The sequence below is a fragment of the Phyllostomus hastatus genome, unplaced genomic scaffold (genome assembly GCF_019186645.2).
Source record: "Phyllostomus hastatus isolate PE091 unplaced genomic scaffold, TTU_PhHast_1.1 phas_contig_29, whole genome shotgun sequence".
Classification (NCBI taxonomy): domain Eukaryota; kingdom Metazoa; phylum Chordata; class Mammalia; order Chiroptera; family Phyllostomidae; genus Phyllostomus; species Phyllostomus hastatus.
The window spans coordinates 3,769,139-3,781,248 of NW_025333835.1; the positions used below are offsets into that span (position 1 = coordinate 3,769,139).

General features: G+C 36.1%; 1 protein-coding gene across 4 annotated transcripts in view; it reads left to right on the forward strand.

Moving 5' to 3' along the window:
* ENOX1 (ecto-NOX disulfide-thiol exchanger 1) overlaps window positions 1–12,110 on the forward strand; it is a 628,394-nt gene that overhangs the window by 573,947 nt on the left and 42,337 nt on the right. For all 4 annotated transcript variants that reach the window (XM_045839070.1, XM_045839074.1, XM_045839072.1 and 1 more), the window contains one exon: window positions 2,780–2,882. In XM_045839070.1, coding sequence (XP_045695026.1) covers window positions 2,780–2,882 — 103 coding nt within the window. The remainder of the gene's footprint in view (window positions 1–2,779; window positions 2,883–12,110) is intronic.

Consider the following 12,110-nt stretch of genomic DNA (forward strand, 5'->3'; position numbering starts at 1 on the left):
GTGGGCTGTGAACCAAAGCATCACAGGTTCTATTCCCAGTCAGGGCACATACCTGGGTTGCAGGCCACAGCCCCCAGCAACCGCACATTGATGTGTATCTCTTTCTCTTTCTCCTTCCCTTCCCTCTCTAAAAATAAATAAATAAAATCTTAAAAAAATAAAAAATAAAATAAAATAAGGAATGAAGGAAAGGTACTCCTTATAAAAAAAAAGAAAAGAAAGAAAGCACCTTCATCTCCACCCAGAATACAACTCACAGTAGTACCCAAAGGCTGACACATCGACCAAGCCTTGGTCTCTGTCAGGCCCATGCCTCCAGGACTGCTGTAGAGCCTGGCAAAGAAGTGTGTCTACCCCACAGCCACTGTAGATGCCCACATGAGAGCATGCCACTGATAGTCAGGAGAGCACAGGCTACAATAGTCCATCTTAATTTCTACCTTTTATCTTTCTATCCTCATTTGCCCAACCCCAAAACATCATCAAAGTAGCCATCTTTGTTTGGTAGGCCATATCAGCTCCTTGTAGGCATCGTTACTCAATAGGATTTTTTGGAGCCAGCTCTGAGTCCCCTTTTCTTTATGACTCCAGCTTTAGATATGGGGACAGGTGCCTAACAGTACTCCAGTGGCTTCAGTCTATTCCTCCCTTGCCACTTCACACTGGCTCTTGATGTGCTGCCAGCTCTTCAGTCCATTTCCCTCCCTAAATCTGGGTCCTCAATTGTGTGATGGCCCCAGGACACCACTCAATTTTGGCAATTAATGTGGGCATGTTGACTGCTAAACTATTCCCTGTAATTTTATTTGTCCCCAATTATCATCCAGGCTGTGATCTGATCACCCGTTCTTGAAGATACTATTTCCACTCAGCCTTAGGTTCATTACTGTTATTTCTCTTAAGTGATACAGTCATTACCCTAGTTAATATTTTTCTATCCTCTTTCCTCCTAAACCTCTGCTGGGAGATCTTTACAGAGCACAGAGCCATGTCCCTAGGGGATCTATTTTTCCTTAGTGGAATGCCATTAAGAGAATTTAGCAAGCTCCTTGAACCCAGTAGCCCAGGGAGATGAAGTGTCCACACAGCTTTCTCTGCTCTAATGGACACAGTCTAATCCCAAAACACCGTAAGAACTTCACCACAGAAGGAATTCCTATTCCCTTCCATCTAACCCTCTTTATAAAATATGCTATTCCCATCTACATAAACCTTTGGATTTATTTGGTTTTAAAGTTCTTGAGCATATTTCTGTAAGATCCCTTTTTGGAAGTATAAGAGTATTTTTCTCCTGTAATGACATGTCCAGCTGGCTCCAGACTCTTCTTTGACCATTCCCTAAGCCTTTTCTGACATCTGTCCTCATGGGCACACTCCTACCATCAGCCTCAGGCCTCAGTTGGTACCCTCTAGTCAACCAAAACCTTTCTTCTGACCTACTATCATAACACTGTGGTTCCCCCAATTCTTTACCTTACCTATTTTCACCTCTCATTCAGACCTGACCACTCATTCTTCAGCAGGTAAGTTTAACCTATAGAGGGGCCTCCAAATAGTTCATTAAATGTTGCTTTACCAACTGCAATTTTTCAGGAGAAACTTCTTTCCTGGCAATTTCCAATTATCCCTGATTTACAAAGTAGAAGATCATGGGTTAGTCAGCACATCGATCTATTCTTATTGGCATGCACTAAGGGCTTTTTTTTCTTCTCTTTTTTATTTAAATGCCTTCAGATGGGACTTGTGTTCTTTACATGTTCACTATTACTTTCAATGGTCTCCTGTATTCCTTTACATGGCCAATTTTGTTTATTTGTAGTAACTAGCTAGATATCTTATAACCAGTTTCAGTCCTGGTGCCACCTGCAAAACCATTTGCCCAGGCTTTCTAAGTTTTCCTTTGTCCCTATCCACCTACACTCTGGCAGATTCCCCACCATCTATTGAAAACATTATCCTTAACTCTTTGCTAAATATGCTAACTCCTCTTAAGGCCTATCTAAGAAATTTCCCCCCAACAAGATTCAACTACCCTAATGAGTCCATTGCCCCATATAAGCAGGTCTCTGATCATTAAATCTGACCTTTTGTTAAATCTCTGTTTCATTTTGAGTCCGGAATATCAAGTCTGAAAGGATATGAGTTAAATCTTTATCTTTGGTTTTTAACTTAAGAAAAAAAAGACTATAGGAAGAACTAAAAATGGTCCAGCCTCAATGTTTCATGTGTTACTGATTTGTTGTATAATTCTTCATGTTAAATTTCCAAAGAAAAGAATTTCCCAACCTTTGCTTTACCTGCTGTTTGCAGTTGTGCATAAGGATGTATACCTCCTCCACTTACACACTCCTAACAACTCTATCTTACCTTCCCAATAGACCCTGTTTCCTCCAACACACAATTTACTAGCATAGTATTATAAATCAGCCTGTGTGTGCTTTTCAGAAAAATTCTTCATATTTAAAATATGTTAAAGTACCTATAGTCAAATGCAGAATTTGCTAACAGTTTAATCAGAATATGGACAAAATGTACAATAACTTGCACCAAATTTGCCAGTTTTTCAGAGAATTACTTGGTTTGCTGAGAGCTGTAGCCAGGAGTGTAATTTTAGAATTATATATTTTCTACTGTTGGGCAAATAGATTAACTACTTACATAAGTTGATCCTCAGTTATAAATGTAAGTGATGACCTCTTTTTTAGAGTTTAAGAGACCTGGTGGCTTTTATTGAAATCTACATAAATACCTGTCTGTTGTTTATTTTTTAACTTTATAGGAAATCAATGTGTTAACAGTTGCATTAGTCAACCAAGACCGAGAAAACAATATTGATAAAAGAAGTCAAGGCTTAAAATCAGAAAAAGAAGCTCTACTTATTGGTAAGGAAATTCTATCTTCCTCATGTGTTCTGTTAAATTATTCTTAGGTAATTCACTTAAATAATATTTAATTAATTCGCCTCCAACTTGTTAATAATTTAAACAGCTTTGCCTTGTGATCAGAGGTGAGATTAACCTTGTCAAGATTCTATTATGTACATACATTTCAAGTTAGGAATGTACAAATCACTGAGGGTTTTGCTCTTCTGTAACCATGTTTATTAGTTGTTTGTCCAACATAAAACTGAGTATAAGAAGGATAATTAATTTGCATCTCACATGTTATGAATCTGAATTTCAAAATTTGAACACATCACTTTCCACTATGTTGAAAGAGGCCGGGTTGGTTCCAGTTCAAAAGTCTCAAACCAAGCCAGATTCCCAGGGTCAAGAGAGACCACATCCTAAGAACAGACTTGTAATGCTTTTATGGGGAGAAATAAAATTTTCTCTACCCCCAAGTTTTTTCTGGCTGGTCTAATAATCAAATAGACATGAGACAAACTAGCAAGAGAAATAATCAAATTTAATTCATGCATATAAATGGGAATCCTACATACATAAGAGAGTCAGAGATAGAAGTTGGAGTGGTAGATTGTCATATGTCATTGAACCAGTCTCAGACTTGAGAACAGTTCAGTTCAGGTAAAAGCTGTGTCTCATTTCAGGTGGCAGTGATGCAGGCAGGCTCCCAAAGTTAAGCCTAGGGCGTGAGCAATAAGAGACATTTCTATGGAAACAAAAGAAGAACAAAGGTTACTGTTTGGAGAAGACTAATCTCAGTTTCTGAGTTCTGAAAGCAGGCAATCAAGTTTTCTAGGTTTCTGTCTCAAATCATCTTCATGTGGAGTAAAGGCAGGCAGTGACAGTCTGATAGATTCTCCTGGTCTGCAATTTGGTGTCCCTGGTTATCTTTCTGTAGCAGGAATAAAGATTGTCCACAGATCAGCTATTGTGGTGATTTCTCTGAAGTCTACAGAGAAATCTATATCAAGTCTACATCAACTTGTCCCACTTTAACTTGCATGGCCTTGGCAAACAAGCAGTTTTAGTTCCCAGTGATTCCAAGTCAATGGATGGGAAAATGTTAGTTTGGAGGGCTACAACCACATATCTATGAAAACTAGAAAAATTCAGGATCCAATTCAGTATATAGTCAAAATTTTTTTAACTGAAAAGACAATAAATAGCACTAGAAACTAATATCCATAAAGATATATTATAATTTCTATTGAAATGATTTTGTCTATAAAATGACCCTTGTTTTTATCAAAGATAGCCAAACTAAGACTAATTTATTTGCAAAATAAGTCATTTCAATAAACTTGGCCTGATTATTTATATAATCCAACAAGAATAATAACCAAATAGGCTCTTTTAAATCTGCTTTGGTGAAGTTTTTTATAAGGAGTACTCAGATTGACATTTTAAAGTTCTATTGAGGCTTAGAAGACAAGCTGCATACTTGCCATAAGATTTTGCCTGCAGTACCTATAGATTTGGGGTTAATTTTTCTCTACTCAAGGTCCACAATATATCCTGCCATTCCTTCTTTCTTTGCATCTTCCAGTAAGCAACCTTTGTTCCTTACCTGGAAAGACTACTGTGAAGCAAGGCAAGCAAGGTAACAGACTGTTTTTCCAAGGAATTTCCTTAATTCTTTATAGCTTTCTGGTCATATCTGAGCTCACACTTTCCTCTCTCAAACATGACCTTCAAGTCAAAGCCTTGTAATATATTTAGTTTTCAGTTGTGTCCTATTATAAAGAGAAGAGATTTCTACTGAACTTATGCAAATAAACATATAGCCATGAAAATAAAAGTATACAATTATTGAGTTTCCAAAGTCCAGAGGGACTAGAGAGAAAAATAAATACATGTTTCAATACTGCTTCAAAGATGTAAAGAAGAAAAATTTCTTGTATCTGGAAGACAAAATTTTAAAAATCAGAAATATTTCAAATAAAAAGTCATAAAATTGTAACCCTTCTTATTGGTTCATTCAGTCCCATAAATTAAACTTGGTTTGCAGGAATCCAGTTTTTCCATTAGCTCTCTAAACCTCGCCTGATAATTGAGGGTGATACACTCAGTGATAATTCCTGGAAGTTTGCAGGGTTGTCCATGAAGGCTCATATGTTTTGCTCATTAAACTGGGTGCCTTGATCCCTAGAGATTTTAGAAGGTATACTCCAAGTGGGAAAACACTTTTTCTAATAGTTCCTTTGCCACTGTGAGGCCACCAGCCTTGTGGCAGAGGAAAACTCTAATTCAAATAGGAAAACATACATATAACAAGAACATATTGTTAATCTACACAAAGTGACAGTTGGGAAGCAGCTCAAATGTACCATGGTGAATGAAGGAATGCAAAAACTGAAAAATGCTGGGGAGCCAGGAAGAACCAAGCAGCTGTCCTTGGTTTCCCATAGCCCCCAGTTATTCATTTAATTTACATTCACTGTTTACCCATCTTAATTTCTCTGATTCAGGAGCAGACTGTTGCCATGTTACAAGGACATCAGGATGGCAAAGTCTGACAATAAGGGGTCATTTATGCAAAAAAATATATACTTCATCCACATGTGCCATAATCTGATACTGAGGTTCATTTGTTTAATGTATCCCTCAATTTTGATGACAGATATTTTAAGTCAGGATATCTCACATTTCCAGCAAGTTTACATATATTTCTTTTTTATTGATTGATTGATTGATTTTTTATTGTTGTTCAAGTAGAGTTGTGTCTCTATTTTCCTGCCACGACTTTCCCCCTCCCCACCCACCTCCACCTCCCACACTCAATTCTACCTCCCTTTGGCTTTGTACATGGGTCTTCTGTATATGTTCCTTGATGACCCTTCCCTCTCTTTCCCCCATTATCCCCCTCCCCTCTCCCCTCTAGTTACTGTCAGTTTGTTCTTTATCTCAATGTCTCTGGTTATATTTTGCTTGCTTGTTTTGTTGATTAGGTTCCACTTATATGTGAGATCATATAGTATTTGTCTTGCACCACTTGGCTTATTTTACTTAGCTTAATGATCTCCAGTTCCATCCATGCTGAGATAACATCCATGCTCAGATAACAGGAACTAAATTTATTAAACCCAGGTAGAACAAATGTATGATTTAAAGCTAATGATTCTAAAGATATGCACATTTATCCAAACTATACTCAAAAAACAATTTTCTTTTTTTAATTATATTTTATTGATTATGCTATTACAGTTATCCCAATTTCCTCCCTTTGTCCCCTTTCACCCAACACTCCCAACCCTCTGAGGCAATCCAAACAAACACCATTGTTCATGTTCATGGGTCATGGGTATAAGTTCCTTGGCTACTCCATTTTTACATCCCCATTGCTATTCTGTAACTACCTATTTGTACTTCTTAATCCCCTTACCTCTTCACCCATTCCCCCACAATCCTCTCCCGTCTGGCAAACATCAAAATGCTCTCCATATCCATCATTCTGTCTCTGTTCTTCTTGTTTGCTAAGTTTGTTTTTTAGATTCAATTGTTGATAATGTATTTATTGCCATTTTATTGTTCATAGTTTTGATCTGTTTCTTAAATAAGTCCCTTAAACATTTCATATAATGATGGTTTGGTGATGATAAACTCCTTTAGATTTTTCTTGTCTGGGAAGCTCTTTATCAGCCCTTTGACTCTAAATGAGAGCTTTGCTGGGTAAAGCAATCTTGGCTGTAGGTCTCTCCCTTCTTTTCATGACTTTGAATATTTCTTGCCAATCCCTTCTAGTCTGTGAAGTTTCTTTTTAGAAATCAGCTAAGTCTTATGGGAACTCCCCTGTAGGTAACTAACTGCTTTTCTCTTGCTCCATTGAAGGTTCTCTCTTTATCTTTAACCTTTGGCATTTTAATTATGATGTGTCTTAGAGTGGGCCTCTTTGTATCCATCTTGTTTGGGATTCTCTGTGCTTCCAGAACTTGCATGTCAATTTCCTTCACCATATTAGGGAAGTTTTCTTTCACTATTTTTTCAAATAAATTTCCAAATTCTTGGTCTTTCTCTTCTTCTTGCACCCATATGAGGTGAATGTTGGACCTCTTAAAGTTGTTCCAGAGGCTGTTTATACTATCCTCTGGATAGTATAAAAAAATTTTTTTATTCTTTTTTTATTCTTGTTTTTCTGATTGGTTGTTTTTTGCTTCCTTATGTAAGGAAGGAATCAAATCAAATATTGATTTGATTCTTGGCTTCATACACTTACTGTTGTTTCTCTGTACATTGTTTTTTATTTCAATTAATATACCCCTCATTTCTGGCTAGATCTTTTTTTATACCATTGAGGTCCTCACTAAGTTCCTTGAGAATCATAAAGCACTTTGAGATGAAGAGGGGAAGTTTTGGGAATGTAAATAGAATTGTTAGGCTTTGAGTTGTGTCTGGAGCCACACTTCTGGCCCTGTAAAAAAAAAATGACAGTTGTTTTTTAACACCTCAAAAATTGGGTTGCCACCTAAATGTTGGCAAAGGACTGAAAAATTTAACCATACAGTTTTGGAATTATTTTCCCCTTAGACAGATTTCTTATCAGGCCCTGACATTAGTTTCTAATTTGGCCAAATTTCTGATTAAAAAGTTGTTAAATTCCTTCAAATATCTGGTCAGGTTTCACCTGGGACAAATAGTAAATATTTCTGGCATTATTAAACAATTCCATGGACCTAAGAGGGTGCAAAGTTTACCACCTTCTAAAGCAGTGATTTCAACTGGTGTGCCACAAGGGACCAACTGATAGGGCACAAAAATTTTTAAAACATGCAATACCTGACTACTTAGTGGCACTGACCTCTTTTCCCTTAGACTGTCAAGTTAAACAGTGACAACAACCAACATAAAAATAGCCATCTGGTATGAATGAATCTAAATTATACATATTTTTTTGTCAGCTGGGCAAAAAATAGTATATATTTTTTAGCATACTTCAGAATTTTACTAATTAGTTTATGTGGGCTATGAGATGAAAAAGGTTGAAGATCTCTGTTTTAGAGTCTTTCCCTCTGATAGCCAAACAAAAGAACCAGCAGCCTCCATGCCCAGTTCCCCCAATGAGACACAATATCTACTACCACAAAACAATCAGGTAAAAGAGATGCAATCTCCTAAAGTTGATATATGTTTGAAAAAATATAAACCTGTTTAAACATTTGGGTATAGGCACAAGGTTTCTGTATCCCAATGTTTCAAAAGAAAGGCCAATATTCAATATTCAGAGTTTTGGAACAAGGAAAGGTTTATTGATGGAGAAGGGTTAGCTTGAGAAGATGGGAGAACTACTTCTCAAACCCATCTTACGAGAGTTCAATATTCAGGTATCATCTGTCAGGGGTAGGGAGAATGGGTGAGGAAGAGGTGGGTAGGGAATGTAGAGGGCCAGGATCTGAAAAGGGACCCAAGGAAAAGCACAAAATTTCTAAATCCCTTTGTTCTTGGTCCATCCCTTGACACTCCCCTCCCTTTATTTCTGGTCAGTCAGTTGACTCGTACTGATCTGAGCTGGTTCTGGAGTCATTACTTAGAACATACTGCCCCCACCTCTTCACTGATGAAGGAGCTGCTTAAGCCTCAAGCGGAATTCCTCTAGTTAATTAGCATATCTTCAGCAGGAGGTAATAGCAGGACAGAAGACCAATGAGAGGAAGTATTTCACTGTCACAATTCCCCTCTTTTCTGTTTATCCTTCAATTTTGGGGGATATAGAGCAACTGAGTCCAGGTTCAGTCTAGAGGGAGGATTAGCTTGTAAAAGGGAGTCAGATTTGTCTGCCCACCATGCTCTTCTTATCTGATTCTTACAACCTCACATACCCACCTCTTCAAAGATGGTCACTGAGCCTTAGAGGGGGGCATTCTAGGTGTTCAGTTCATAAACAGAGACCACAGCAATGGTAGAAGAAGCAGTAGGCTAGGATACCTGTACCCTAAGCATTAATTAGAGCAAACCATTAAGTCAGTCTCTGAGTCTGTTAAGGCGAGAAAGCCTCTACATGTAAGGCTCAGAGCTTCATTTTTGCTGGAAAAGAGGCAGGCAAATTTGACAATCTGACAAATTTGCCTGGCCCATAGTGCCAATGTCCCTGATGATATCATCAGGTGCTCAAGCAAGCTCTTTGTGTGGCTTACATAGCATGTTACTAAAACTGTCCAGCATGAGCTGTTGCAGTGATTTCTTCAAAGTTTACATTATGTCCTTTAGCTATAATCTGCATTTGTAAGGCTCAGAAACAAGTTTTAGTTTTCAATAATTCCAAGGCAAATGATGGGAGAAAAATGAAATGGTGACTCAGAAAACTGCAGCCAAACACTTTGACTAGAAAAATCCAGGACCCAGTCTAGTCCACAGGTGAAAAATAAAACCTTAAAGACAATTAACCAAAGTAGAATCTAATATCCACAGTTGTGCATTATGGCTTCTACTGAAACATTTTTTTTCTCCCTAAAACCACACTAATTTTATCAAAGCTAGCAAAGTAGCCAAGTTAAGACTCATTCATTGCTAAAGTCTAGTTTTCGATAAATTCATCCTGTTATTTGCATAAATATGACAAGAATAGCAATTAATCCTATAGGTTTTTTAAAAATCTGCTTTGCTGGAATCTCACAAGGAATCTCCAGATTGAACCTTAATTAGCCTGTTGGGGCTAAGAAGCCAAGTCACATCCTTGCCCTCAAACTTCACCTGCAGTACCTACATATTTGGGTGAACTCCTTAGGTTCTTGAGGTCCCCAAAATATCTTAAGTTCTTTCTTTGCAATCTCCCTGGAAAGCAACCTTCCTTCCTTACCAGAAAAGACTGCTGTGAACTATGTGAACAAAGTACCAGGCTCTTTTTCCAAAGGGATTTTATCAGACTCCAAAGTTAATCTTAATTCTTTAGAGCTGCCTGGTAACATCCAGAGTCTGTGCACATCTCTTTCAAGCGTGACATTCCAGTCAAAGCCTCATCAAGAGTTTCCAACTATGTCCTATTATAAAGAGATTCTTATTGAACTTACGCAAACAACCATATTGCCATAAAAATAATAATACTCATTCAGAGTCTCCAAACTTCTGAAGGGATCAGGTAGGGAGAAAAATATAAATGTTTCAATATTGTTTACAAACTGCCCTAAGAGAACACAACTTTCTTTATATCTGGAAAACAAAGGTATGTTTAAAAAATAGCAATATTTCAAAGCTATAATAAATTATAATCATCCTTAGTTCATTCAGTCCCTAGAATTAATCCTGATCACCTGCCAGCATTCTGTGCATCCAGTTATTCCTTAGTTATTCCTTCAAGTTCTACAAATTCTCATCCAGTTTTAATCTTAAAATGCTTAGAAACTCATATTTTAAAATAAGCCAGTCTTCTCCATAGATCTTTCTGGAGATGAAATATACTTGCTGAAGTATCAGAGTAAAAGAATGTCTGTAAATGACAAAACTTAAAATGCCATAGTTATATATCATATAAAGCACTTGACAAAGAACTTTGCTTTTCTGTAACATAACATTTTAAGATAAGAATTATGAGTATTGTATCAGGACTTTGTATACCACTGGAGATTTTTATATGATGTCTAGAGCATCCATTTAATTATATATATACATATGTACATACATGTAATGTATATACACAAATATAATGTAATTATTTCCTTAGTTGACAAAGTTTCCTGTGTAACTTAAGCATATCAAGCAGGTTTAATTAGTTTAAAATTTCTTTTTTGTGATGAGATAAAACCTTTGAGATGTTCCAGGGGCTCACTGGAACAACCCAAACCCATTTTACATATTAAGAAAAAATGATATCTCCTTTTAAAATTTAAGCCCTGAGTAGTTTGTCAAACACACTTGACCAAATAGATCATATATCATTATGAAAAAATATTAAATTATTTCATTTACCTACAGTGACAATAAAAGAGTACCAAACAAAAGACAGGTAAGCAAAACTTTAATTCTTAAGGTTCAGAAGATTATTTTCTTAAATAACCAAGGACCTAATCAAGACAATAGAAAACCATTTTATAGATTATTTGCCTTCTAGGGAGAAAATCTGCTATAGTATCTTATCTGGAGTAAAATAAATACAGGGAAAAAAACCTTTTCCTTTTAACAGTGAAAAAGAACCAAACTCTAATTCTGTATCAACTTACTTTTGATGTGAGAATTCATTTACTTATTCTAATTTAGCTTAACCATACATAAACTTTCCTCTCAAGACTTCTTTTCGAAAATTTCATAAATTTCTACAATGATCTTAGTTCTTTTAACTTTACCTCTACTTATTCAGAAATAACCAGCTTCAGAAGAAACCATCTCCTTCTAATTTCCTCAAAAATGTATCTCCATATCTCATACCTCTGCCACCAAAAAGCATAATTTCTTTCCATCTTACTTAGATTTCTAAACCCTTAGAAACCTTAATTACTATTGACAACTAAAAAGTAAGCAACAGTATTCCTCAGATTGGCAAATTTATGAATATATTTCATAGACTTTAAAAATTCTCCATTGGAAAATATACTTTTAAGACATATACTTCCAATAAAGTATAAGACATATTTATCAGTAATACCCAATTCACCTTTTAGTTTCCCTGTAATAAGTGGCCAGAAGTAGATGAACTGAGGTTAATCTGTCCACATTTCAGCATTTCATGTTCTTTAGAAATATCTAGATATTAAAAAATGTATTATCATTTTATTTAAATTAGTAAAACTATAAAGTTTCATGTTACTAGCAGGTTTTTTAAAAACTATAAGCATATATAATATAACATAATAATCACTGAAAAGTTTTATCAACTACCTTTTATTTTAGTTACATCTATTTATTAGTTCTTAATAATTCTGTGAAATTTCCAAGTAAGCTATTACCCAAGCTATTTTATTGACAAATTTTTTTTAAAGATTTTATTTATTTATTTTTAGGGAGGGAAGAGAGAGAGAGAGAGAGAGAGAGAGAGAAACATCAATGTGCAGTTGCTGGGGTTATGGCCTGCAACCCAGGAATGTACCCTGGCTGGGAATCGAACCTGGGACACTTTGGTTCCCAGCCCATGCTCAATCCACTGAGCTACGCCAGCCAGGGTTTATTGACAAATATTGTAAGAGAGATAATATGGACTTATTTTTACAAATCCAGGTAAACAAATATGTATTTAATATTAACGATTCTAAGAGAATGTCTATTTAACCAAACCTCAAACTA